The sequence below is a fragment of the Siphateles boraxobius genome, unplaced genomic scaffold, assembly GCF_051911475.1.
Source record: "Siphateles boraxobius isolate OS27281-9 unplaced genomic scaffold, OSU_SipBor_1 119, whole genome shotgun sequence".
Classification (NCBI taxonomy): Eukaryota; Metazoa; Chordata; class Actinopteri; order Cypriniformes; family Leuciscidae; genus Siphateles; species Siphateles boraxobius.
Genome location: NW_027508721.1, coordinates 2,521,322 through 2,547,047, shown reverse-complemented (window position 1 = coordinate 2,547,047; position 25,726 = coordinate 2,521,322). Strand labels below are relative to the sequence as shown.

The 25,726-nt window shown below is 43.9% G+C and overlaps 1 protein-coding gene across 2 annotated transcripts in view; it reads right to left on the bottom strand.

Moving 5' to 3' along the window:
• frmpd1a (FERM and PDZ domain containing 1a) overlaps positions 1–25,726 on the bottom strand; it is a 50,350-nt gene that overhangs the window by 13,299 nt on the left and 11,325 nt on the right. The window contains exons 2-4 of one of the 2 annotated variants that reach the window (XM_077204038.1): positions 18,780–19,212; positions 275–379; positions 1–164 (exon numbers count right to left, since the gene is read on the bottom strand). In XM_077204038.1, the coding sequence (XP_077060153.1) occupies positions 1–164; positions 275–375 (265 nt within the window). In that variant the 5' untranslated portion in view covers positions 376–379; positions 18,780–19,212. Of the gene's footprint in view, positions 165–274; positions 406–18,779; positions 19,213–25,726 lie in introns of those variants that run through there. The other variant, XM_077204046.1, reaches the window with a different exon arrangement.

The following is a 25,726-nucleotide window of genomic DNA, read 5'->3' as shown; positions in this document are numbered from 1 at the left end:
CTTCTGTCACGTCCAGCACCTGGGGTGGAGTGTGTGTTGATACAGTGAAGCCATGGGAGTTAAGAGTGGGGTCAAGTGGAATCTTAACAGTGACCCTAATTGGACAGCTCCTCTGATCCTGGGAGCCATTGTCAGCAACTTGCCCATCTTCTAACACACGCTCGCTATATACAGACAGAGAGGGAAATGGGTGATGCTATTTGAACACAAAATACAAAAAAGAAATGTAAAAGTACTCGTCCACACAATTATTCTTAGATTAAAAGAGTGGTACCGGCTGATGGACTCTCTGGAGCGGCGAAGCCAGCGTCCCACCACCTGTTCTACTCTGCTGGTCCTGCGAGATGGTGAGCGACTGCGGTCCCGCTCCTCCATTTAGCTACACACAGGAGGAAAGGTCACCATTAGGCCACTATTTATTGCAAAGAAAATAAGGTAATAATTTCAGTGATATTTAAAAAAAAAAATTCACTCATATCTAACGTTAACCAATATACAGAGAATTTATGAATTTGCAAATTTATTGTTGAATATGTTTCACATATGTACATGTTTTAGAATATCCTCTTTAGACAATCATAGTCCTCATTGTATTACACTTTCCTCCCTATACGATCAGAAAGAGATGTTTATATAACAGGGTTTCCCAAACTGGGGTTCCTGAGTTGATAAAAAGCTAATATTTAAAACATGAAAATGTTAAATAAAATAAATAAATAATTAAAAAATAAAAACAATCAAAAGATTAAATATTGTATTTGTTTACTTGCATGTCATGTGACTGTTAACCAACATCAGAGAACATGGGAATGTGTTGTTAAAATATTGAAATAAAGGGGGTACTTTGAGTAAAGTATAAAAAGTATTATATTATATTTAATTATGATTAAATTTAATAATTTGTCATAGGCATAATTAAAATAAATGTGGTCAGGTTCATTTATAATATGTATGTATCTTAAAGTCGACATGAAACAGAAGTTGTGATCATCTTTTCTTTCTCATGTAAGTGTCAGGTTGTCCCACCCTCACTCCAATAAACACATCACCAGAGAACTGAAGAGATATCACTGCAAGAGGGAGGGGATGTTATTTTAATCAAAGATTACGAGGGCACATTAATAAAATAAAAAAACGTGCACAGATCAATAATTTATAATAAATACTGCAATATTACATAAAAAAAGGTTTGTCAATTTTGATTCCATGGTGACTTTAACTGCTAAGTAATTCCTGTTCATAATAACTGCATTGTAACAGTAACATATCTTGTGTGTATTAAGCCTGCATTGAAACCCCTCTTTAGATGAATTAAGCTGAAGAAAAGAGCCAAACTTTTAGTACTGTGGTGGTGCACAATGACTGGTAAATTTCTCTATCCACTTTCTGAGAAGTGATAAAACTCTGTACACTTATTCATGCTGTTTACAGTGTCCTTCAGGTTGAGCATGTACTCTAATAATGGGCATAGCTGTGGCAAGCAAAACGGCGTGTACAGCAGTAATAATAATGTGCGGTCAACCTCTCTTATAATGGTATGAAACATTGTCTCTCTTGTTGTAATTCAATGTTGGTGGTTCTGTAAATTATGGTGTTGTTGCAGAATTGCTTTTGATGTTTACGGTGCTTCTATATGGTGAGGTATTTCTCACTAGGGAATGTGAGAGACAATCTGGAGCCTCATGGTGAACAGAGAGAAGGTCAAATAATGGCAAAGAGACAAATTACATATTGCGACAAATAATAGAGAGAGATCCCAGGAGATCATGAGTCATGGTCCCATTATGTTCTCCGATTTCACAGGATTTGGATCTGACTTTCCATTTATTTTTACTACTGTCAACATCGTTATCAATACTGTATACACCACATCAAAGTCGTTACAGACTGCACAACATTTGCCCAGACTGGGCACAATAGTGACTGCCCACTTTTTCAACAGCCCTGTTTGTTTCAATATTTTCAGATGGATGTTTTCTCAAGAAATAAAAATATCCTTAAACCAAACCAACCAACAACATTATAACCATTCATTTGAAGCAAAAACATATTTGAAAATCTGAAAAACAGAAAGTTACAAGACTATTTTGTCACAGTTATGTTCAGCCTCTCTGTCTTGTTTAGTTTTAGTCTTAGTTTTCTTTGTCACCATTTGTCTGCAGGTACGTTTACACGACAATGATGTACTAAAAACAAAATAGTTTTTCCTTTGCGTTTTTCATGTACAGGTGACAACGTTGTCAAAAATCCGCGTTCACACATATCCATGAAAACGATAAAAAGCTGCATTATGCAGGCCAGGCCAGTAGATGGCAATGTCACTCTGTAAACAAACACTACGCGCCTATAGACTGAACACGTAATGTGCATGACATCACCATTTTCACTCACATTTTTGTTGTTTACATGGAGACGATAACGGTATAGTTTTCAAAAAATTGCACTTTGAAACCCATTTTCAAAAGCTTGCGTTTTCAGGTCTCCAAAATGCTGTTGTCATGTAAATGAATGGCCAAAATGCATAAAAAAGTTTTTAGTTTTTATTTGAAAACAGTGTAGTGTAAACGGCCCCTTAGTTTACTCATTCATTAATTCAGTGGTCCCTGATTAGTGTCTCATCTGTTCCTTGTTCTGTTGATCATCACCCTCTTGTCTATTTAAGCCCTCAGTTCTCCTCTGATCTGCGTCTTGTGTTAATGTTTATTTACACACCGGTCTGTTATTGTAAGGACATCGGCTTTATACTTTCACACCCCTAAACATGACATGGGACAAAACAAACTGTAATGGTTGCTTTACATGTCAGTCAGATGGCCTCTGCGTGGTCCTTGGCCAATGAAAACTGCTATGGTGTCCAGACCATCTGCCATCAGTCTAAAGGTCTGGCTACGCAAGACAAGGAGCCCTATCATACACCTGGTGCAATACGGCGCCAGGCGCGACCCAAGTGTTTTTTGCTAGTTTTAGCCCAACGCAGTTATCATTTTCACGTCTTGCCACGTTTTTAAATAGGAAATGCATTTGCGCCCATTTGTGCACCCATGGGCCTAGGCGGGTCCGGAACGCGCGTACACTCTCCTTATTACACACACAGGGACGCGCAGCAGCACACAAACTAGTAGCTAAATATTAAAAATAAAAGGATTACAATGTAAAAGATTAATATTGTGTACATAAAGTTATGGTGGAATCCGGCTTGTCCCTGTAGATGGTCTGCTTGTGCACTTAAACCTCACGCATGAGCAGATCCGTTTGCTCTCTGGAGACGCGTTCAGTCTTTCCACTTGCAAATTCCGCCATGTAATTAGCGAATCCGCCATGGTACAAGCGCAATTGGCCTTTTAAGGTAATGGGAAATTACACTCTGATTGGTGTTTTGGATGTTACGCCCAAAACACACCCATTACTCATTAAGAGAATAGGGATAACCCTTTTAGACCATGCGCCGGGGGCGCCGACAATTTTTTTCCCGTCGTTAAACTAGCAAAAGTGGATTCGGACACGCCCTAACTGAACTTGCACCATGCGCTTTAGACCATGCGCTTAGATCGTTAAAATAGGGCCCTAGGAAATTCCTAATATGGATAAAGACATTCAGCGATTGCTGTAGCTGAATAAAACGCAGATAGAGACGTTTTGACTTATTTAACATGAAGAGAATAAACACACAATTGCAACAGTATTATGGTTTATCTGTGTTTTTCAAGAAATCTCGGGTATTTTAACAATTATAATGTATATTTATAATGCAATGCCAATCAAATTAGCCTTATCACTGTATATAATACTATACTATAATTTCTTTTAATTTCAATTTGACTGATAGCATTTTTTTTTTAAAGATTTCAATAGATATCACAATATACCATTATTGTGAATTCCTTTGGCCACGATAAATGTGTAGTGAAAAATCTGATATTGTGACATCCCTAGTCAACACTATGACGCATTTCGAGTTCCACTTAGAAAGGGAACCCTTACATATATAAAGCATCTTTTGTGAAGCAAATAACCACCACATGATGTTAATTATGTAACTGTATCTAAAACGACAGTTCACAATAAATCAATTTAATTATAGTCATTATTCATACATATAAAATACAATAGATTTATAAGTTTTCAGCGGTGCATGTAGTTAAAATCCAAAGACAAGAGATGCGTGACGCAGAATGAACGAAACCAAGACTTTAATAAACACAGAAAACAATACTACAAAACACAATCCAAAAACATTAATGCAAAACAATGAACTAAAGGAGCAGAGGGCTCAAATACACTGAGGATGATAATGAACAGGAGTGGACTAATCTGAAACCAACCAATGAAAAACACAAGCCCCAGGCAAAACATAAAAAAAGAAAACCATGACTAGAAACTAAACAAGACAATGAAACTAAACATGACCGTGAATAAGTTTATTGAAAAATGTATAAATATTTAAGTAGTTTAAAGGCCAATTCACAACTGCACCGACAGACGCAGGCCAATGCTGACATTCACCGGATATAGCATGTCACTTCTCAGATATTCTAAATCCAATTCAGTATGTTCAATCTGCGAAAACAAGCTCCAACAGACTCTGACTGCAATGGTTTAGTTTGTAAACATAATTTGGTGAAAATGCTGAATTTGCACCCATAATATGTGAAACTTGTAGCTTTTACTGAATCAACGCATAGCAACTTCAGAGCTCATGCTAGGTGTGTTCTAAATTATTTATAATGACTAAATCACTAAAAATCTATTTATGTATTGTAAAAATTAATGAAATTTCTACCTCCCTATAGAGCTCAACTCAACTACTTTGCTTTAGGCTAAGGTATTTTATTTAACAATTAAAGATTACTGGGGCAGATTTTCATTATTGTCAGGTGACAATTCTAATACCATTAGTTTAACAAGGTTACAGTTCTCTTACGAGAGTATCTCTCGTACTGCGTAATGTCTTACGCTATGGGGAAAACCTCTTTTCTACGAGATATTGAAGCCAAAAATTATCCTTATTTTTGAATTAATGTAAAACGCTGTGCGGCAGCATGCAGACATAGGCAAGACGGCTTGCGCGCCTATTGGCTGCCCTGCGGCAACAGCAGCAGCCTATCGAGAGAGGCCCTGCGTGACACCATATCCAATGGGGGCATTTCGCGGCCATTTCGTCATGTCCCGCCAGAAAGGGCGTGGCTTCATCCTATAAATATAGCTTGATGGGCTCATACAGTCTGATTTTCATCTCTTCAGCGAAGCTCACGCATCGCTGGATCCAGAGTGAGAAGCCGCGCCGTTGACACAAGCCTTCTGCGGGACGAGCCCTTAAACCTGAAGCCGCTGGCCTCCACCTCGCAGCCTTCAGACGCCGTACCTGCTACGCTTTCCGGTGTCAATATCCTTTTACTCTGCTGAGAGTGTGTGTTCGCCGTCGCGACTCACACTCTCTCTCTCTCTTTATCTAAAAGAGCAGCGTCTTTTTTAAGATGCTTCGTTCCTTTGGCTCATGCCGAGCCGCACTCAGCGACGGGAGCGCCATTTCTTCTGCGTTTCCCGCCTGGGTTAGGATCATGCAGCTCTCGCGCTCGCCGACGGCGGCTGCCATCATTGCGAGCTATTGCCATGGTGACTCTGAGGACTCGCCTGGCATTTTTTCTTCGAGTCTGCACTCCCACCCGCTGTAGTGCCGCGCCGTAAAGTGCCGTACTCAGCGGGTCCCCGAGCCTTCTCCAGCCCGTGAAAGCTCGCCGGTTCGCCCGCCAGCTTCACCGGCTTCAATTAGAGGCGCTCACTGATGGACAACGGCTGCCGCCTCCTCCATTATGACGACGAGATAGCTGCATCTGTAGAGAAGGCCAGCTGCTCTATCCTGGCGTCGGACAGTGAGGATTGGGCGAGCTCTGTGGACCTCCCCACTTCTGCCCGCGAGTCGTCAGGGAAACGGGCCAGCATCAAAACCTCGGCTAGCTTTCTTTACGTTATAAGAAAGCTACCCCGCCCCCGCCCCCCGTGGGCGTGCGTCACCGGCGAAATGAGGAAAGAGTGTGTTTTAGTCCCGCCGAGGCCGGACCAATCTCCATTTCTCAAACATTTCTCAGCTCCTCTTAGTTTGAGCGGCTGAAAATGTCAATATTGCAGCAATGAGCCTGTTGTATAACACGCACAACTGCAAACAAACGCCGACACACACAAAACTGTGATGACGCTCTCTTATCTGCTCGACGCCCCCCGTGGGCGTGCATCACCGGCGAAATGAGGAAAGAGGGTGTTTTAGTTCCGCCGAGGCCAGACCAATCTCCATTTCTCAAATATTTCTCAGCTCTTCTTAGTTTGAGCGCCTGAAAATGTCAATATTGCACTAATGAGCCTGTTGTATAACACACACGCCTGCAAACAAACGCCAACACACACAAAACTGTGATGACGCTCTCTTATCTGCTCGAGCTAATTTAAGCTTTTGTTGTTTCCCCCTGTAGCTCAGTGGCGAAACCCAAAGCCTTCGCAAGGGAGACCTTTGTTCGATCCCAGCTCTCGCAGCAGATAAAATTTAGTCTCGCCACGGCCAGACTTACAGCGAAACTTTTCGCTCGTTCAGTTCCAAGAAAATGCAACTGTTCCAGTGTATTTTGCAGTAAACAAGCCGGTACCATGGCCCGCTTGCCTGCACACGAATGCCGTTTCCATGGCGACCCAGAAAAATCATATAAGCAGTGTATTTTCTGGTATTCCGCCCACAGCCCAGTGTTAATTTCTACACACAAACACAGCTAGCCACAGTGCAGGGCTCACACAAATGAGATCGATTCATGTCAATTGTGCATTAAATGTAGTGAATGTGCCCACAACCCAGTGCCCACAAACACTACACACTGCATGTGCCACGTTTTCTGTAAAACGAAACCAACACACATACAGTCAGCTAAGGCCCACGGTGTTTAAGTCTCGCCGCGGCCAGACTCCACGAAACTTCTCGCTCGTTCAGTTCCAAACAATGTGACTGTTCCAGTGTATTTCGCAGTAAACAAGCCGGTACCACAGCCCGCTTGCCTGCACACAAACGCCATTTTTACGGCGACCAAGGTAAATCCCAAAAAGAGTGTATTTTCTGGTATTCCGGCCACGGCCGATGGTGTTATGAGTGTTGTAAGAATGCCCATGTCTCAGTGCCCTTTCCCACACACAGACACAGTCTGCCACAGTTCGGGGCTAGCACAAATAAAATCGACTCATGTCGATTGTGCAAAAAAAAAAAAAAAAAAAAGTAGTGAATGTGCCCACGACACAGTGCCCACAAACACTACACGATGCGTGTCCACGGTTTCTGTAAAAACGAAACCAACACACATTCAGTCAGCACAAGCCGACGGTGTTCTCAGTTCTCAGTACGGTGTTCCCCGCTGTCCCGCGCCCACATTCCCTCACAGACACGCTCAACCCCACGGGTTTTGTCCCGCTCTCTCTCTCTCCACAATCAGTCATAGAGAAGCTGAGCGCGGTCGGGCTGCCCGCTGTGATCAGCGCGCCCCCCGCCTCGCACACTGCAAACACTGTGTTTATTTCTCAACACCGGAGCTCTCCGGCCACTTTTATGCCGCCGCCAGAGCCCAGATTTCATTCTACCTCTAGCTATTCACGCAGATGCGTGGGCGAAGCTTCCCGGGGTATCAGAATGGGTGCTGAACACTATAAAAAGAGGCTATTCGCTGCAGTTCGCTCGACGTCCCCGCCGTTGCACGGCGCGAGGCGAAACGACAGTAAAAAACGAAGTCTACTTTAAGCCGAGATAGCGAAACTACTGAGCAAAGGGGCCATAGAACCTTTATCTCAGAGTGAAGGGGGTCTATACAGCAGATATTTTCTGGTACCGAAAAAAGACGGGGGTCTCAGACCCATTCTAGATCTGCGACAGCTGAACAAGCGCTCGCGAAGCACAAGTTCAGAATGATTACAACCAGGAAAATCCTCGCGCAAGTTCGCCAGGAGGACTGGTTTATGTCAATAGATCTGAAGGACGCCTATTTCCAAATGCAAATAGCATCACGTCACAGGCAATTCTTGAGATTCGCCTTCGAGGGCCAGGCATACCAATACAAAGTCCTGCCGTTCGGCCTGTTCCTGGCACCCCGTACATTTACGAAGTGCATGGACACGGCTTTCGCACCCCTGAAACTCCGGGGCATGCGAGTTTTGAACTACTTGGGCGATGGGCTGATTCTAGCTCGATCACACTCAGAGCTCATTGAACACAGGACCACATTACTCGAGCATCTCGAGAATCTGGGTCTCACAGTCAATTGGGCGAAGAGTTCACTGTCTCCCAGTCAGAAAATAAATTTTCTTGGGAACAGTGCTGGATTCGCTTTCCATAACAGCGCGTCTGTCGCCGGAGCGTGGACTGGACATTCAGTGCGCTGCGAAATCCTTCCGCCGCGGCTCGATAGTCCCGCTCAAAAGGTTTCTGAAAATTCTGGGCCTCATCGCCTCAGCAGCTTCAGTACTCCAGCTGGGTCTGCTTCGCATGCACCCACTGCAGCTATGGCTGAGAGTGCGAGTTCCGCCCCGTGCATGGACCGCTGGTAGGTTTCGCCTCAGGGTCGATCTAAAATGCGTCTCAGCTTTGGAACCTTGGAAAGTAACCGACTGGTATCAGTCAGGTGTGAGTCTGGGGACTCCCTCGAGTGTGAAGGTGGTGTCCACAGACGCCTCCACCTCTGGATGGGGAGCGCTGCTCGTGGGCAGACCGTTCTTTGGCCAGTGGTCAGAACGGGAAAAGCTCTTACACATAAACTGTCTGGAAATGATGGCAGTCGACAACGCGCCAAGGCGCTTCTGTCCCCAGATAAAGGGTCACCACGTCTTGGTCCGGTCGGACAACATGTCAGTGGTGGTATACATAAATCACCAGGGCGGCATCAGGTCCCGAAACCTTTACAGGCTGACGGAACGCCTCCTGGTCTGGGCTCAGCACAACCTGCTTTCAGTGAGAGCGGCGCATGTGCCTGGTCACCTGAATCTGGGACCAGACAGACTGTCCAGAAACAATGTCCCAGCAGGGGAATGGTTGCTGCACCCGCAAACGATCCGACTGCTGTGGGAGACGTTCAGCAGAGCACGGTTGGACCTGTTCGCGTCCCACGAAAACGCTCACTGTCCGAACTTTTTCTCCAAAAGCAAGGATGCGCTGGCCCACGTCTGGCCCCGCTGTCCCCTCTATGCTTTTCCCCCTGTCTCGCTCCTGCCTCAAGTGTTGGAACGAATCAGGGAAAACGGATGCCCAGTGCTGTAGCGTAAGATATTACGCAATACGAGAGATACTCTCGTAAGAGAACGTACTCGGTTACTAACGTAACCTCGGTTCTCTCTAGAGAGGGAACGAGTACTGCGTATCTTGCCATGCTTACAACACGCTCTGGTTCGCTTCGGCGATGAAAACCAGTTTGTATCAGCCCATCGAGCTATATTTATAGGATGAGGCCACGCCCTTTCTGGCGGGACGTGACGAAATGGTTGCGAAATGCCCCCATTGGATATGGTGTCACGCAGGGCCTCTCTCGAAAGGCTGCTGCTATTGCCGCAGGGCAGCCAATAGGCGCGCAAGCCGTCCTGCCTATGTCTGCATGCTGCCGCACAGCGTTTTACATTAATTCAAAATTAAGGATAATTTTTGGCTTCAATATCTTGTGGAAAAGAGGTTTTCCCCATAGCGTAAGATATTACGCAGTACTCGTTCCCTCTCTAGAGAGAACCGAGGTTACGTTAGTAACCGAGTACGTTTTTTGTTTATCTAATCTCAGCTCAACTGAGGCCACAATAAAGCATCACATTTTAACTTAGAAAAAGTTACATACTGCAGCTGTAATATTTATTGACAAGAATTAACACAGCTGATTAGATCGAATTCATGGGGAATTTAACGATTCTGATTCTAACATACTTTTTAACTATTTTATATTTTACCCCTGATCTTTACTTTTTTTAAATAACTAAATCATAATTTCTAAACATTACAATTCCCTTGCCTATGCAAATAATGCACAAGAGAGAGAGAGAGAGAGAGAGAGAGAGAGAGAGAGAGAGAGAGAGAGAGGGGGAAGATTGAAATAGCAAAATATTATAATTTGCTCTCTGAAGAGTTTCCAAAGCAGTTTGTACCTCAGGCGGTTTGCATTATGGATAAAGAAAAACACCTCTTGACCATGATGCACCTGCCTTTTTTTCCACTGTACTGCAACAAATCAGTTAAACAAATCAACATAATCAGCTATTCAGTTATTGCATTATTGTTCCCTGATTAAATATGTATAAGTTTAATAATACATGATAGTAACATATAAGTAGCATTCTACCAAAGTATGTTGTTCACTAAAAAAAAAAAAACCTCTCTATTTCTTTTTTTAAATACAAAGGTGTGCCAGGTAGCGATTCATAGATCCCTTCCTTTAATTCTCTCTTTAAAGCTTAGTCACTTAAGGATACTAATCACCTCCCCTCTCTCACCAAGAGGTCTTCAAGAGGATTAGCACATAATATTGTTGAGGTTTTCTTATACAAATCTCATTACTTTTTCAGCACTATTTAATATATTTTATTCATGATATGCTTCAGCACCCTCTTGATCAATGGGGATCTTCTATACGTAAGGCCTCTTCTCACTGCAAAATCTTAAGATAGAGGGATACAATTACGTTTAGGAGTCTGTGACCTGCTAGATCACTAAAATGGATCCAGGAACTAAGTCTGTGTTGTAGCATTTAGATATAGGAGAATGAAACATTTCAGTTGACTACTCTCTCTCTCTCTCTCTCTCTCTCTCTCTCTCTCTCTCTCTCTCTCTCTCTCTCTCTCTCTCTCTCTCTCTCATTAGATTAGTGGCCTGTAGAGTGGGATTTAATTCCCCCTTACGCCCATGTTCCCTCATAAAAAAGGTCTGCTCATGCCCTCTGTGAGAGATAATGGCTGTACTCCATCATTAGCATGGGAAGCTAACGCTAATGGCTAGGGGCTAGGTTTGACTACTTAATGTAAGAATTGTCTACAATCCATTGACATTCACATGGGAGGATTACAGACAGTGGACCAGTCAGGAAAGACTATGTAACGTTAGCACTGAGCACAGTTAAATAGCTAAAAAATTTACACTGTCTATCAGGTGTAACGACTGAGACAAATCAGACACAATTATTTGTTATATTTAACAAATAATCTTTAAAACTCACTCTGGGATCTATGGTCCCATCCCCCCAAAAAGGGCAAGAAGGGTCTTGGTTACCATGACTATGATCAGTTAAGTTGGTTTTATTACTGCTAAAAATGTGGTCACATGAAAAAAGCAGAGGCCATAGGAAAGACCCACAACCCTTAAAACAGACTTTCCTGCATTAATTTATGGACGAACTGATCTGGAAATGAACATGCACCCCAGGACACTGTGTGACTGATTTACTGTCTAGTGTAGTGTCTTTTGATACTATTATGTCTTTGATATGTATTTTATGATAGAACCAACAGTTAATGTAACTCCACCTGTATCGTGTCTCCTATCTAATTAATCCTCATTTAATGACTCACACTTTAGTGTACATCACCTTCTCATAGAATGCAGTGTATGTTTGTTATATCTGAGTATAAATGAACACAAACAGCAAGGCTTATGTCAAACCACACTTGAGACAGAGCCATTAAATCTTCCCAAAAGAGGAATTTCCCGCTTGGAAATTCCCCCTTTCTTATTGGTCGAGCCAACCCTGAGAGGTGGGACCTTTCTCAGACTTTAAATGGCCTCTACACAAGCTCTTCCCTCTCTTGGCCTTCTCGTTACATTCGCGTAGCTGTCCTGCGTGGCCACACTAGGCACCAGGGCAGCAGGCCTTGGCCCACAACCAGTCATGTGCTCATTCAGGAGAGAGAGGACTCTCTCAACCAGAACAGAATCAAAGGACAACATCAGGAGTGTGGCACAATGTGTCACGACGCACACACAGGGAAACAGTAGATCCAGTAGCAGTATATTTATTGGGTAATCCGTACACGTAATCCAGTCCAGGCAAGGGTCAAACACCGTATAAGCAATCCAAGAACAAAACAACAAAAACGAGAAACGAGCAGAAACAAACCTCAGAAGTGTTGGGACATAAAACAACGACTCCGTGACATGGACTAAAACAGACAGGGTATTTATACACAGAACTAAACAATGTAATGGAAAACAGCTGCGTGCAACGATGAGTGATGAGAACAGACAAAGGATCGTGGGAAATGCAGTTCCAGAATGAATGGTGACAGTAAGGGAAAGAGACCTCTAGTGGACACCCGGGGAAAACACAAACCAACACTGTGACATAACCCCCCCTCTACGGAGCGGCTACCAGACGCTCCAAGACCCACAAAAAACAAACAAAACAAGAGTCCAGGAGGGAGGTGGAACGGTGGAGGATCAGGGGGAGGGATGGGGGGCCAGGTCCATGGAAGGAAACAGAGACAGGGGGTGATGGTTTAGCCGGCGGCCAGGGCGAAGCAGACAGTCCATCGGGCGGCCAGGGCGAAGCAGACAGTCCATCGGGCGGCCAGGGCGAAGCAGACAGTCCATCGGGCGGCCAGGGCGAAGCAGACAGTCCATCGGTCAAACAGGGCGAAGCAGACGACACATCGGGCGGCCAGGGCGAAGCAGACGACCCATCGGGCGGCCAGGGCGAAGCAGACGGCCCACCGGGCGGCCAGGGCGAAGCAGACGGCCCATCGGGCGGCCAGGGCGGTGAAGTCCCCTCGGGCGGCCAGTGCGGTGAAGACGGCCCATCGGGCAGCCAGGGCGGTGAAGACCCTTCGGGCGGCCAGGGCGGTGAAGACCACTCGGGCGGCCAGGGCGGTGAAGACCCCTCGGGCGGCCAGGGCGGTGAAGACCCCTCGGGCGGCCAGGGCGGTGCAGACCCCTCGGGCGGCCAGGGCGGTGCAGACCCCTCGGGCGGCCAGGGCGGTGCAGACCGCTCGGGCGGCCAGGGCGGTGCAGACCCCTCGGGCGGCCAGGGCGGAGCAGACCCGTCGGGCGGCCAGGGCGGAGCAGACCCCTCGGGCAGCCAGGGCGGTGTAGACCCTTCGGGCGGCCATGGCAGAGGCTCTGGAACAGACACTGGCACTGACTCAGGAATAGCAGACACCGGCTCTGGAACAGCAGACACTGGCTCTGGAACAGACGGCACCGGCTCTGGCTCTAAAACAGCCACTGGCTCCAGCTCTGGAACAGACACTGGCACTTGCTCAGGAACAGGCATTAGCTCAGGAACAGACACCGGCTCAGGAACAGACACCAAAACTGTAACAGCCACAAGAAAAGACACAAACACAGAAACAAACACTGGCTCTGGCGCTGGAACAGGCACTGGCTATGGAACAGACATTGGCTCCAGCTCTGGAACAGGCACTGGCTCTGCCTCTGGCTCTGCAACAGGCACTGGCTCTGCCTCTGGCTCTGCAACAGGCACTGGCTCTGCCTCCGGCTCTGGAACAGGCACTGGCTCTGCCTCCGGCTCTGGAACAGGCACTGGCTCTGCCTCCGGCTCTGGAACAGGCACTGGCTCTGCCTCCGGCTCTGGAACAGGCACTGGCTCTGCCTCCGGCTCTGGAACAGGCATTGGCTCTGCCTCCGGCTCTGGGACAGGAGACACTGGCTCCGGCTCTGGGATAGTAGACACGGGCATGTCCAGGATCCGAGCCAGACGCTCCAGTTAGTCCAGGTCCATGAAGGCAGACGGCACTGGCTCTGCCTCTGGCTCTGGAACGGATACTGGCTCTGCCTCCGGCTCTGGAACGGGCATTGGCTCTGCCTCCGGCTCTGGAACGGGCACTGGCTCTGCCTCCGGCTCTGGAACGGGCACTGGCTCTGCCTCCGGCTCTGGAACGGGCACTGGCTCTGCCTCCGGCTCCGGCTCTGGAACAGCAGACACTGGCTCCGGCTCTGGGACAGGAGACACGGGCATGTCCAGGATCCGAGCCAGACGCTCCAGATAGTCCAGGTCCATGAAGGCAGACGGAACGTGAACAGTCTCTCGCTGGGCAGACGTGACGTGAACAGTCTCTCGCTGGGCAGACGTGACGTGAACAGTCTCTCGCTGGGCAGACGTGACGTGAACAGTCTCTCGCTGGGCAGACGTGACGTGAACAGTCTCTCGCTGGGCAGACATGACGTGAACAGTCTCTCGCTGGGCAGACGTGACGTAAACAGTCTCTGACTGGGCAGACGCGACGTGAACAGTCTCTGACTGGGCAAACGGGACGTGAACAGTCTCTGACTGGGCAAACGGGACGTGAACCATCTCTGAATCAGCCTCCAGAAAAGCGGCGGTCTGCTGGGACACGGCCTCCGGGCCTGTGGAGAGGCTAGAGGTCTTCCTCCTCCTCCGCCGTTTCCGCTGGTGAAGTGCGCGCTCTGGGCTGGATGGAAACAGCGCCGGATGAAACTCTGGACTGGATCGCACCAGCCCAGGGTCGAAGAGGGGCCTGAGTGGAAAATGGTGTTGGAATTCCTCTCGACCACCTCCTCCACTGCGACCTCCACGGGTCCCGCGAAACTTGACCAACCGGGTCCCCTCAAACAAATCCCTTCTCTCCCGCTCGGTGGCTGGGGAAGAGATATTAAAAAACATACCGCTGGATCTTGATGACGGAGTCGTTCTGTCACGACGCACACACAGGGAAACAGTAGATCCAGTAGCAGTATATTTATTGGGTAATCCGTACACGTAATCCAGTCCAGGCAAGGGTCAAACACCGTATAAGCAATCCAAGAACAAAACAACCAAAACGAGAAACGAGCAGAAACAAACCTCAGAAGTGTGGGGACATAAAACAACGACTCCGTGACATGGACTGAAACAGACAGGGTATTTATACACAGAACTAAACAATGTAATGGAAAACAGCTGCGTGCAATGATGAGTGATGAGAACAGACAAAGGATCGTGGGAAATGCAGTTCCAGAATGAATGGTGACAGTAAGGTAAAGAGACCTCTAGTGGACACCCGGGGAAAACACAAACCAACACTGTGACACAATGTCTTCATTCAATGCAGAAGAAGTCCATTGCAACGCCAACCATCAACTCTCCCGACTTCCTCTCTTGTCCCGTTTGCTCTGCGTGTCCTCTCCGGCCCAGGGCTGGCAGGCCACAATCGGCACTCCAGCCATGGGAACAGAGTCAAACCAACCACGCAAGTTCATCACCAATTCTTCAGTCGATTGAGACTCATGGGACCATCAAAAATATTTAGTTTCACTGCAAAGGCCATGCAAGTATACATTTAATGAGGTGCTCTGAAAATGATAAGCTGTTGGTTCTTTTCATACCATCAGCTACCATCTTTTCATACCATCACGTATTTGATTCTGATTCTCTGCTTGCAACAAAGTTTATTTTCCGATTTAGATTTTGACTACAGGCTCTTAGTAGTACTGTACAGTAAGAAAGACACTTCCCTCCCCCGAAAATTAACATTTCTTAGAATTAATAAACAATTAACACTAAGTGTTCACAGAACAAGCAGGTGGATTGATTGTAATATTAATTTGACTACATTCATTTAATTCAATTAACTGATCCAAATATTCATGATCAATTATAATAAGTTATGATTATTAATATTTCTTAGGAGCTAATTTGCTACACAGGATCCTAGCTTGTAATAGATCTTTCAGCAGGCTAAAAGTGTCCAACGCAGTTACATACATCAGATGTATCCCAACAAGTCTCTCTCAAAATCACTTACAGACAGTGTTGACAGTAGATATCGTTATATGCTATACTGTACAGTATATACACTGAATAAAATTATAAACGCCACAATTTTGTTTTTGCCCCCATTTTTCATGCGCTGAACTGAAAGATCTAAGAACTTTTCTGTGTACACAAAAGGCCTATTTCTCTCAAATATTGTTCACAAATCTGTCTAAATCTGTGTTAGGGAGCACTTCTCCTTTGCTGAGATAATCCATTCACCTCACAGGTGTGGAATATCAAGATGCTGATTACACAGCATGATTATTGCACAGGTGTGTCTTAGGCTTGCCACAATAAAAGGCCACTCTAAAATGTGCAGTTTTATTGTATTGAGGGGATCCGGGGGGTTCCGAAAACCAGTCAGTATCTGGTGTGACCACCATTTGCCTCATGCAGTGCAATACATCTCCTTCGCATAGAGTTGATCAGGTTGTTGATTGTGGCCTGTGGAATGTTGGTCCACACCTCTTCAATGGTTGTGTTAAGTTGCTAATATTGGCAGGACCTGGATGTCATGTTACTACAGAGATCACAGGAAGCAAACGCGAGTTAACAGTATTTATTTGGACAGTCCAGACAACAGTACAAGCAGGTGATGATGGGTGACGCAGGGACTTCGACGGTCAGATCCAGTGAAGTGCAGACGTGACGTGAAGACGGTGAGACGAACTAAATCCACACAATGACGACGAGGAACAGGAACACAAGGCAGGAACACGGAACCAGAAGACCAACGAGGATGACATCAAACAACGATCTGACAAGGATGATAGAACAGCGGTGAGTATATATAGAGTGGTAAGATCAATTGAAGCTGGTGAAGTGATGATGAACAGCTGGAGCGGATCAGGTAATGACATACATACACGCCCCTTACACACGTGCACTCATACAACAACATAAACACAAGACTAGACACGCCGATCCAGAGCATCCCAAACATGCTCAATGGGTGACATGTCCGGTGAGTATGCTGGCCATGCAAGAACTGTGATGTTTTCATCTTCCAGGAATTGTGTACAGATCCTTGCAACATGAGGCCGTGCATTATCATGCTGCAACATGAGGTGATGGTTGTGGATGAATGGCACAACAATGGGCCTCAGGATCTCATCCTGGTATCTCTGTGCATTCAAAATGCCATCAATAAAATGCACCTGTGTTCGTTGCCCATAACATACACCTGCCCATAACATAACCCCACCGCCATCATGGCCACTTGATCCACAACGTTGACATCAGTAAACCGCTTACCCACACGACGCCATACTGCCATCTGACCTGTACAGTGAAAACCGGGATTCATCCGTGAAGAGAACACCTCTCCAAAGTACCAGAAGCCATCGAATGTGAGCATTTGCCCACTCAAGTCGGTTACGACGTCGAACTGCAGTCAGGTCGAGATCCAGATGAGGATGACGAGCATGCAGATGAGCTTCCCTGAGACGGTTTCTGACCGTTTGTGCAGAAATTCTTTGTTTATGCAAACTGATTGTTGCAGCAGCTGTCCGGGTGGCTGGTCTCAGACGATCTTGGAGGTTAAGATGCTGGATGTGGAGGTCCTGAGCTGGTGTGGTTACACATGGTCTGCGTTTGTGAGGCCAGTTGGATGTACTGCCAAATTCTCCGAAACCCCTTTGGAGACGGCTAATGGTAGAGAAATGAACATTCAATTCACGGGCAACAGCTCTGGTGGACATTACTGCAGTCAGCATGCCAATTGCACGCTCCCTCAAAACTTGTGACATCTGTGGCATTGTGCTGTGTGATAAAACTGCCCATTTTGGAGTGGCCTTTTATTGTGAACAGCCTAAGGCACACCTGTGCAATGATCATGCTGTCTAATCAGCATCTTGATATGCCACACCTGTGAGGTGGATGGATTTTCTCGGCAAAGGAGAAGTGCTCACTAACACAGATTTAGACAGATTTTTTGGACAATATTTGAGAGAAATAGGCCTTTTGTGTACATAGAAAAAGTATTAGATCTTTGAGTTCAGCTCATGAAAAATGGGGGCAAAAACAAAAGTGTTGCGTTTACAATTTTGTTCAGTGTAAGAACAAAATCAGGGGCTGGTTGCACCAGCTTTGGGCAAGTTACAACTTGGTGTAAAGGGGTACTAAGTTACAACTTAGGCACTACTAAATATTTACGGAAGCCTCTGACCTGAAGTAACAATTGGAATGAAATAGCAGGACAACTTTGTACCTTATCCACCTCTGGAAGGTGCATTTTAGTACCTTAGTGTGGTAATATGTAGCTACATTTAAGTACTTATTTTACGGGTAAATAAGATACAAAGATGTCCCTTTAAGGGTGCTGGCCCAGTGACAAGCTGTTTTACCACGATTTACCATTTGTTACGTAAGGAAAAATAAGTTAGAATCAAGGATAAACTGAAGTTCGAATGCTGCTTACGAGAGCTTACGACCTACTAGCTACGTTCTGCCTTGAACAAATGGTGAAGCTTAAATAAAGTACATCTTGGGGGAGGGTGGGATTTAGTCCCACCCTCCCCCAAGATGTACTTTATTTAAGCTTCACCATTTGTTCAAGGCAACAACTGACTGCAAACTGGCAACTTCCGATTCAATTCCCGAAGACAAAATCAAGTCCCGCTCAAAATAATTTTCTCGTTCCAGAAGTCGTTTCACCCAGATATACTTCACAATAAGGAAGAAAAGACTACCTAAACCTAAACCTAACCCAACAATCCATTTCATGCACACTGTGCAATGCAAAATTCTAATTACGGGAAAACACCTGTAAAAAAATACAGAAGATTTCTTCATATTAACATTGGACCCATTGGACTTTTTAGAGTGTACATGCACAGCGAGTTACAGACAGTTGACCCTAAGGTTACTGATAAGTATTCTAATTGGATTAGGTTTGTAAAGGCTGAGACAAAGTGTAATTGCGTCACACACTGAGCCGATCACTGAGCCATATACACACATGTAAACACCTAACACTATGGATACACTAGTACACACAGACAAAAATAAACACTCTACACTTACCTTAAAATCAGATATGTCGCCCCATTGAAGAGGAACTTTTCCTTGGACTGCATCACCAATTCTTCAAAGCATTCATTTGATCATTTTGGTCTACTCATTTTTTAAAGGACTTTTCAGTGCCTCAGTCTGTTAAATTGACAGCTCACATTAAATAAACTTCTTAATTTCATTGGCTAGCTCAGAATACATATATGCAGTGTAAGGGATTTTGAAATTTTTGTCCTATCCATTTGCACTTCATCTATATGGATGTTTTGGATCTGAACATTCGGAGGCTAATATGAGCAAAAAGAAAGATTCAGAAGTCTTTTTTCATCAGTATTGAATTTCGGGGGGTGCAGGTTCTTTGTTTTCTTCTTGATCCATTGGTCCTCTGCATCAGACATGGACTCTTCTTTGTTGCCATGGTGGGAGCTCCAAGGGGTCCTCAGCTCTGTCAAAAAGACACATATGTTATCTGATGTTGATTATTTTTAATCTCACAATGAGAAACGACTCCTGCGTAACTGACTGTACCAAGTTTAGATGTTGTGGAAAGAAAGAGATGGGAACCGGCGAACATTCAAAAACTTTAATAAACGTAAAATAAACTACAATAAAATAAAATACAAAATTAAAGTAAAGACAGCAGCCCCTCACAGCTGACTGCTGTCACATATGACAAAACACAAATAAAATCCAGGCCTCTCTATATCCACTGTCGTCGCTTCTCCTTTATGCTTCTGCTCCTCCATGAGAGATACAAGACCAGTGCATTGCGCAGGTGTTGCTCATTATCAATCACACCACCGGACTCGCACCGTTCTCTCATGGCCCTCGGCCTCTGCTAACCACACCAACCAAAGAAGACGACTCTCACAGTACTATAATTCACTGGCACTATTGCATCATTCTCATTCTTTCTCAACTTTTAAGAGAAATTAACAGTTTATAGATTAGCTGCATGGTAACATCGCTACTCATTATGTTTTTTTTTTCTTTCTGTGTGATGAACAGGGTCGATTTTGCATGGAGTGAGGAGTGTTTTATCTGTGGTCAGTTACGCCTGAGACATTTCCCATTGTATGCGATGTTGGGGAAAGTTACTTTTAAAAGTAATACATATTGCGTTACTCCCTAAAAAAATTACTAATTGCATTACTTAGTTACTTTTTAAGGAAAGAAATGTGTTACTTTACTTTTGAGTTACTTTTCCTGATCTGTGCTGGGTCTGCTTCTTTGATTTTAAATACCAATTAAATTATATTTTTGGAAAATGTAAAACCCTTATGCAAAACAAAGGTGAAATTAATAAGCCCCTGGCTGAAGGAAATGCAAATTTACACCTGTACAGAGTGTGCAGCTCAAACAAAACTTTCAGCCTTGCTGTCAATCTGGATGGCAAAAGGAATAGGGCACAGTAGAAGAAAGATCAACATTTACTTCAGCAATAAAAAAAAGTGAGATTAAATACATAAGTACTGTATATTTGTGAAATTTAACACACTTATTGTAGGTTTGCACTTCTCTGTTTTTATTCCTTTCTGTTCATTTCACTCATATAATTCATTGAAAAAGTAACTCAGATATTTTGTTGTAAATTTAAAAGTAATGTGTTACTTTACCAGTGACTTAAAAAAAATCTGTTTATGTAACTCGCTTTACGTATAATGCGTTACCCCCAACACTGGTAGTATACACAGTACCTCACTCTTTTAGTAGAGAACAGTGGTTAAGCAAGTAGCCTAATGTTTTGTCATGACAATTTGAATTTTGAACCTGGATTTCTGTTCTGGAAATGTATGCAAATTACTGCATATTTAATTAGATTATCCCTTATTTGCATATTTGAACATAACATTTCACAAAACCTAAAACTAGGGAAGTTTGGTTATCTATTAGTTAAATTTTTTTTTACCCAATCCACCTGAGTTGTCTTGTCTTAAAATCAAATGCTAAAAGGAAAATTAGACATGACCAAAAGGGCCTTACTAAAGATCTGGCAAGGAGGTACCAATTAAATGAATAGTCACATTAGGTTGCAATAGCCTATGTTTGATGTTCAAAGCTGTTGTACCACAAAGGATACAGCTCTTTGGGTTTGTTTAATTGAAAGAGCTCTCTCAATGAAAAGCATTTTTTTTCTTGTTTAAATGAGGAATGATTTTGTAACAACAGCATTTCTTTGTGTATTGTATGTTTCTTTTACTCCATGTTATTTATTTCCTACAACTGTATTATGTAAGTGCATAATGTTTTGACAATACTGCAATCATGTAATGTGCTAATCTAAAGCGATGCTAATAGAGGCTTTCTCTTTTTGTTTAAAAGGAAAATAAGGTATTTTCCTTATCACTGCTTATCCAGCTTGTTGTTGTATAATGGCCAGAATGTAACCCCATCCTTGCAGACCATATGCCATACCTGTATCCGTTAAATTGGAATAGTTCACTTAGAAATAAAAATTCTGTCATTGCTGTAAGTTGTTGTATGAATTTCTTTCTTGTGCTGAACACAAAAGAAGATATTTTGAAGAATGTCGGCAACCAAACAGTTGATACCCCATTGACTTCCATAGCATTTTTTTCCTACTATGGAAGTCAATGGGGTAGGCTACATCAACTGTCTGGTTACCTGGTTACTGTGTTCAGCAGAAGAAAGAAATTCATACTGATTTGAAACGACTTGCGGGTGCGTGTAAATTATGTCAGGATTTTCATTTTTAAATGAACTACTCCTTTAAAAAAAATAAAATGCTGTTGCTCAACTTTGTTTTTAACATCTGGAAGTTGTCTCATGCCTCAACACATCTTGTCTACCTTTATCAAACCATAAAACTCAGTCTGGACGTAAAATTAATCTCAGCCTGAAATGGCCTGCCCACAGACCCTGCATCTCATTTTAGCTTTTGCCAAAAGCATTTGAATTGCATTCAAGGAACATTTTTATATTTTTTAGTTCATGTATATTTCCTGGAAATCAAACCCATGACCTTGGCATTGCTGGTGACATTCTCTCATTTATTTTTTGAGTTAGAACAATGGTTTTCCTCTAATATTCTATGTGACATGCTTGATTTACATGGAGTAGCTCATTCCTGTCATTTAAACATTAGAGAGCATGGTGCTAGCAACGCCAAGGTCACTGGTTCAATTCCTAGAAAATGCATGAACTGATGAAATACAAAGTCTCTTTTGATAAAATGATCTACCAAATATAATTATAAATGTAAATGTAGCCACCTGAACAAACTGATTCACTAAAATGAACCTAATTTATTTGAAGCCCCGTATGCATAAAAGTTCCTTCATAGCATTTTACGTCTTTTAGCAAAATATTTAGTTAATGGTGGTAAGCAATTTCTGAGAAACGCTGTTGAAAGTGGATCAGACCGAGCACCACAACAAACTTGGCATAGACATTACAAAAGAGAAAAGGTCAGAGGAATATAACTGGGGGAAAAATGTTTGTGATGAGGCAAGAGCTTTAGAACCCTCCTTAATATTAGAAAAGATTTCCAGCATGGAAAGACCTAAGCAGGAATGCTTGAAAACGGACGCCAAGGTTGCATTGTTTCTGCTTCATGCGTGAGTAACATTGGTTTTGTTATACGTTTCACAGAACCAAATTATGCAGTTGTTGTAATGTTAGCTAGTAACAAGAGTGTTATTGTTTGTCTTGAGCTGGTGTGTTGCTATGAACTAACAATGAACTAACAACAAACTCTGGCTTCTATATACTCTTGTGTACTGTATATGTTAATTTTTTGTTCTTTCTTGTTGTTCATTCATCATTTTTGGTTTATTTTTAACTAAGCGTTATTTTGCTTTTCTTCAGCTAGAGAGACATCCTTGCATTGTGAGTTTGTGTATCATGGGTCTGGAGCAAATTAAATGAGGAGTCTGTTTGTTTGGGTTGATTTAAAATATCAACAGTGTTTCTCAGAAATCGATTACAGCAACTTTAAACGCTGTTGTTTGTTACCCTTTTCCTTTTTTGTATGCTGTTCCCTAGTCTAATTTGCAATTTAGCAACCCCTATGTAATATCCCCCTATTTAAGTAGAGCATGTGCTGTTCAGCTTGTGAGGCATTTGAGAGAGGATACATATAATATCTATCTCCATCCATACTTTATTTACACTTGAAAAAGGCATTGTCTGTAAGTGTTTTCCAAATCAATAAAGGTATGAATGTTCTTTGGTGTTTGTCAAATATCATGGTGTTGTATTTGAAGATGTTAGATGAGCATAAGGACTATCAAGCACCTTTCACAGCTTGTTGGATTTAAATCGCAATTGGGTATTTACAGTTAAGAATCTTTTGATAAAGATTTATAATGATTATAATAATGATTTCAAACTTGTGTAAACATTTTACTTGAAAAAATTAATTATATAATCTGATTTTATTAAAAAGATATTTCCCTCTTGAATAGCATAAAGTTAGCTAATTCTTTAGTGTTTTCAAAAGGCTAGTTTGAACATAATGCTCTATTTTGAGTCATGGGAAGCTTATAGTGAAGCTGTGTAGCTTCCTTAACACTGATAAAGTGACAATGGAAGTCTGAGGAGGAAATTAAGAGAGAGAAAGAGAGACAGAACCATCAGGGCTGTCGGAGTCCCCTCTGAACATTTTCATCTCCTAGCTATTGAATAATTAATGTATCCCAGTGGAAAAACAGAGAACACAGCTCTCTTTCTCCCTCTCACTCGCTTGTTCTCTTCTTTCCTTAGTTTATCCTTCTCTCAGCGCTATTTTTCTCCCAAAACCACCTGCCTTGTCAAAATCTTTCAGTGCCATAATCTTTCTCAAACGAAATATTTTAAACAATGCAATACAGATGGACGTTGAACAATGAGAGTTGTTACAATGGATGAATGAAAAAGATTGAACCTATGAAATGTTTATAATTTTTTTCTTCACAAAAAAAATCTTTAAAAAATTGATAGCACTGTAGAACGGCAATGGTTTTGATCGATTTGTTCGAATATGGGTTGTTTGAGCAGATGTATATTTATGAAGTTCCCAGCACCGCATGCATCCTTCAAGCTCTCCTTAAACACTTTGGTAATCCTATCATTGCCCTTAAACTCTTCTTTCAGGCATGCAGAGAGAGAGAGAGAGAGAGAGAGAGAGAGAGAGAGAGAGAGAGAGAGAGAGAGAGAGAGAGAGAGAGAGAGAGAGAGAGAGAGAGAGTGAGTGAGTGCACAGGCTTTAATAATGTATCTTAATGCTGCCTCGCCAGTCGCCACTCACACACAAGCAAAGAGACAAAACAAAGAGACAGTGAAAGAGTGGCAGAGCAGCATGATCTGACCACTGCATGTGGTGATCAGGGGTTATAAGTAAAGGGTGAATGGAAGAGGATTGAGAAAATGAAAAAATATGTATGGATAGAAGGGAAAGGAATGAGATAGAGAAAGCTGGGAAGATGATAAGGTTGAGGAAGAGAAAGAGATGCTAAATAAGAACATAGAAAGACGAACTGGGGAAGTTGCATGTGCCTGTGTGTGCATTATTTGTTCTTTGGATCTTGGCTTCTGGGAGTCTTAAAGCTTGAGGAGAGATGTGTGGCATAGAACAGGAAATGCGTTATCTTTTCTTCTTCCTATAAAGAGCTTGAGTTAAGTGTCATCTCGATGTTTAGTTTGACTACGTTTATTGTTTTAGACATGTGCTTTCCACTTGTGCTTTGTATATGGAATTGTTTACTGTGATTAAAATTACATAAATAATATAGCTATACTCACTAACAATTTGATAAATGTGATGCTTTACAATGCAATTGTTTACATAATCATTATTCCAGAGTCAATTATTTTAGGGTTAATGAGAGAGTTAGAGTGGCAACGAAAAAGGACAAATCTTTTTTTTAAGATTGTACCAAATTTAAGTTCCCTTTCGAGAGGTCTCTCCTATTGCGTAAGTAGCTTACGCTATGGGAAAACTCCTTTTCTCGAGAATATTGAAGTCTTTATGTAAAACGCATTGCAGCTGCACAGCTGACAGCAATGAACGAAGGCAGCTCGGTCATTGGCTGTGCTGCGGCAACTTGCTCGAACCAATGACGGGGCGACTCTGAATGCGCGACCAATGAGCGCGCTTCGCGCCCGCGCGCGTCAGAGCCCGCCAAGATGGGCGTGGCCAAGAGCTATATATTGGGCGCCCCGTCATGAGAGTTCTTTAGATTTAATCTCCTTCAGCGAACACCTTCTTCGCTGGATCCTCCGGATTATTGAAGCTTCTCCGTCGAAAAGCATACCAGCGGGATTTGCTACGAGGACGTCGGCACCTTCAGCCGCCTTCTAACGCGATCCTACTGAGCCATCCGGCGTACTGCTCACGCAAGTATTTACATCTGTTCGCTCTGCGACACTTGTAAAAGAGCAAATTTTCCAAGGCGTTGTTTCAAATGCCTTCCTGCGCGTCGTGCAGAGACCTTCTCCCGGACGGGGATCGTCACATCATCTGCGCTCGCTGCCTGGGCCGGGACCACGCAGAAGCTGCTTTGACCAAGGGCGGATGCCCCGAATGTGACGACCTGGGTCTCTCCGCACTGCGGGCTCGCCTCGCCGCTTTCGCCGTGAGCGAGCCCATCGCCGCCATCCCTCTGTTCGAGCCGCGCACTAAGAAAAAGCGCCGCTCACAGAGGCTTCCTGAACCTGAGCTCAGTGACGTCACGCCGAGCCAGTCTCCGCGTGCTTCACCGCCGCTCTTGCCTTCCCCACCGCCGGTTCAGTTCACCCAGCCGGACCCACACCCCTCTAGCAGAGCGGTGGGCCTTGTGACTTTCGGCGCGTCCGAGGACGACAGGGGAATGGATGACAGCTTGTCAATCGACGCTGCATCGGACGACTGGCCGGGCTCCACTCTCGACCCCGCCCCGTCGACGCTAGATAGCGCGAGCGGGGGCTCCACCATGGATAGCGAGATTATCCGCGTTCTCTCTAAGGCCGTGGAAGACCTC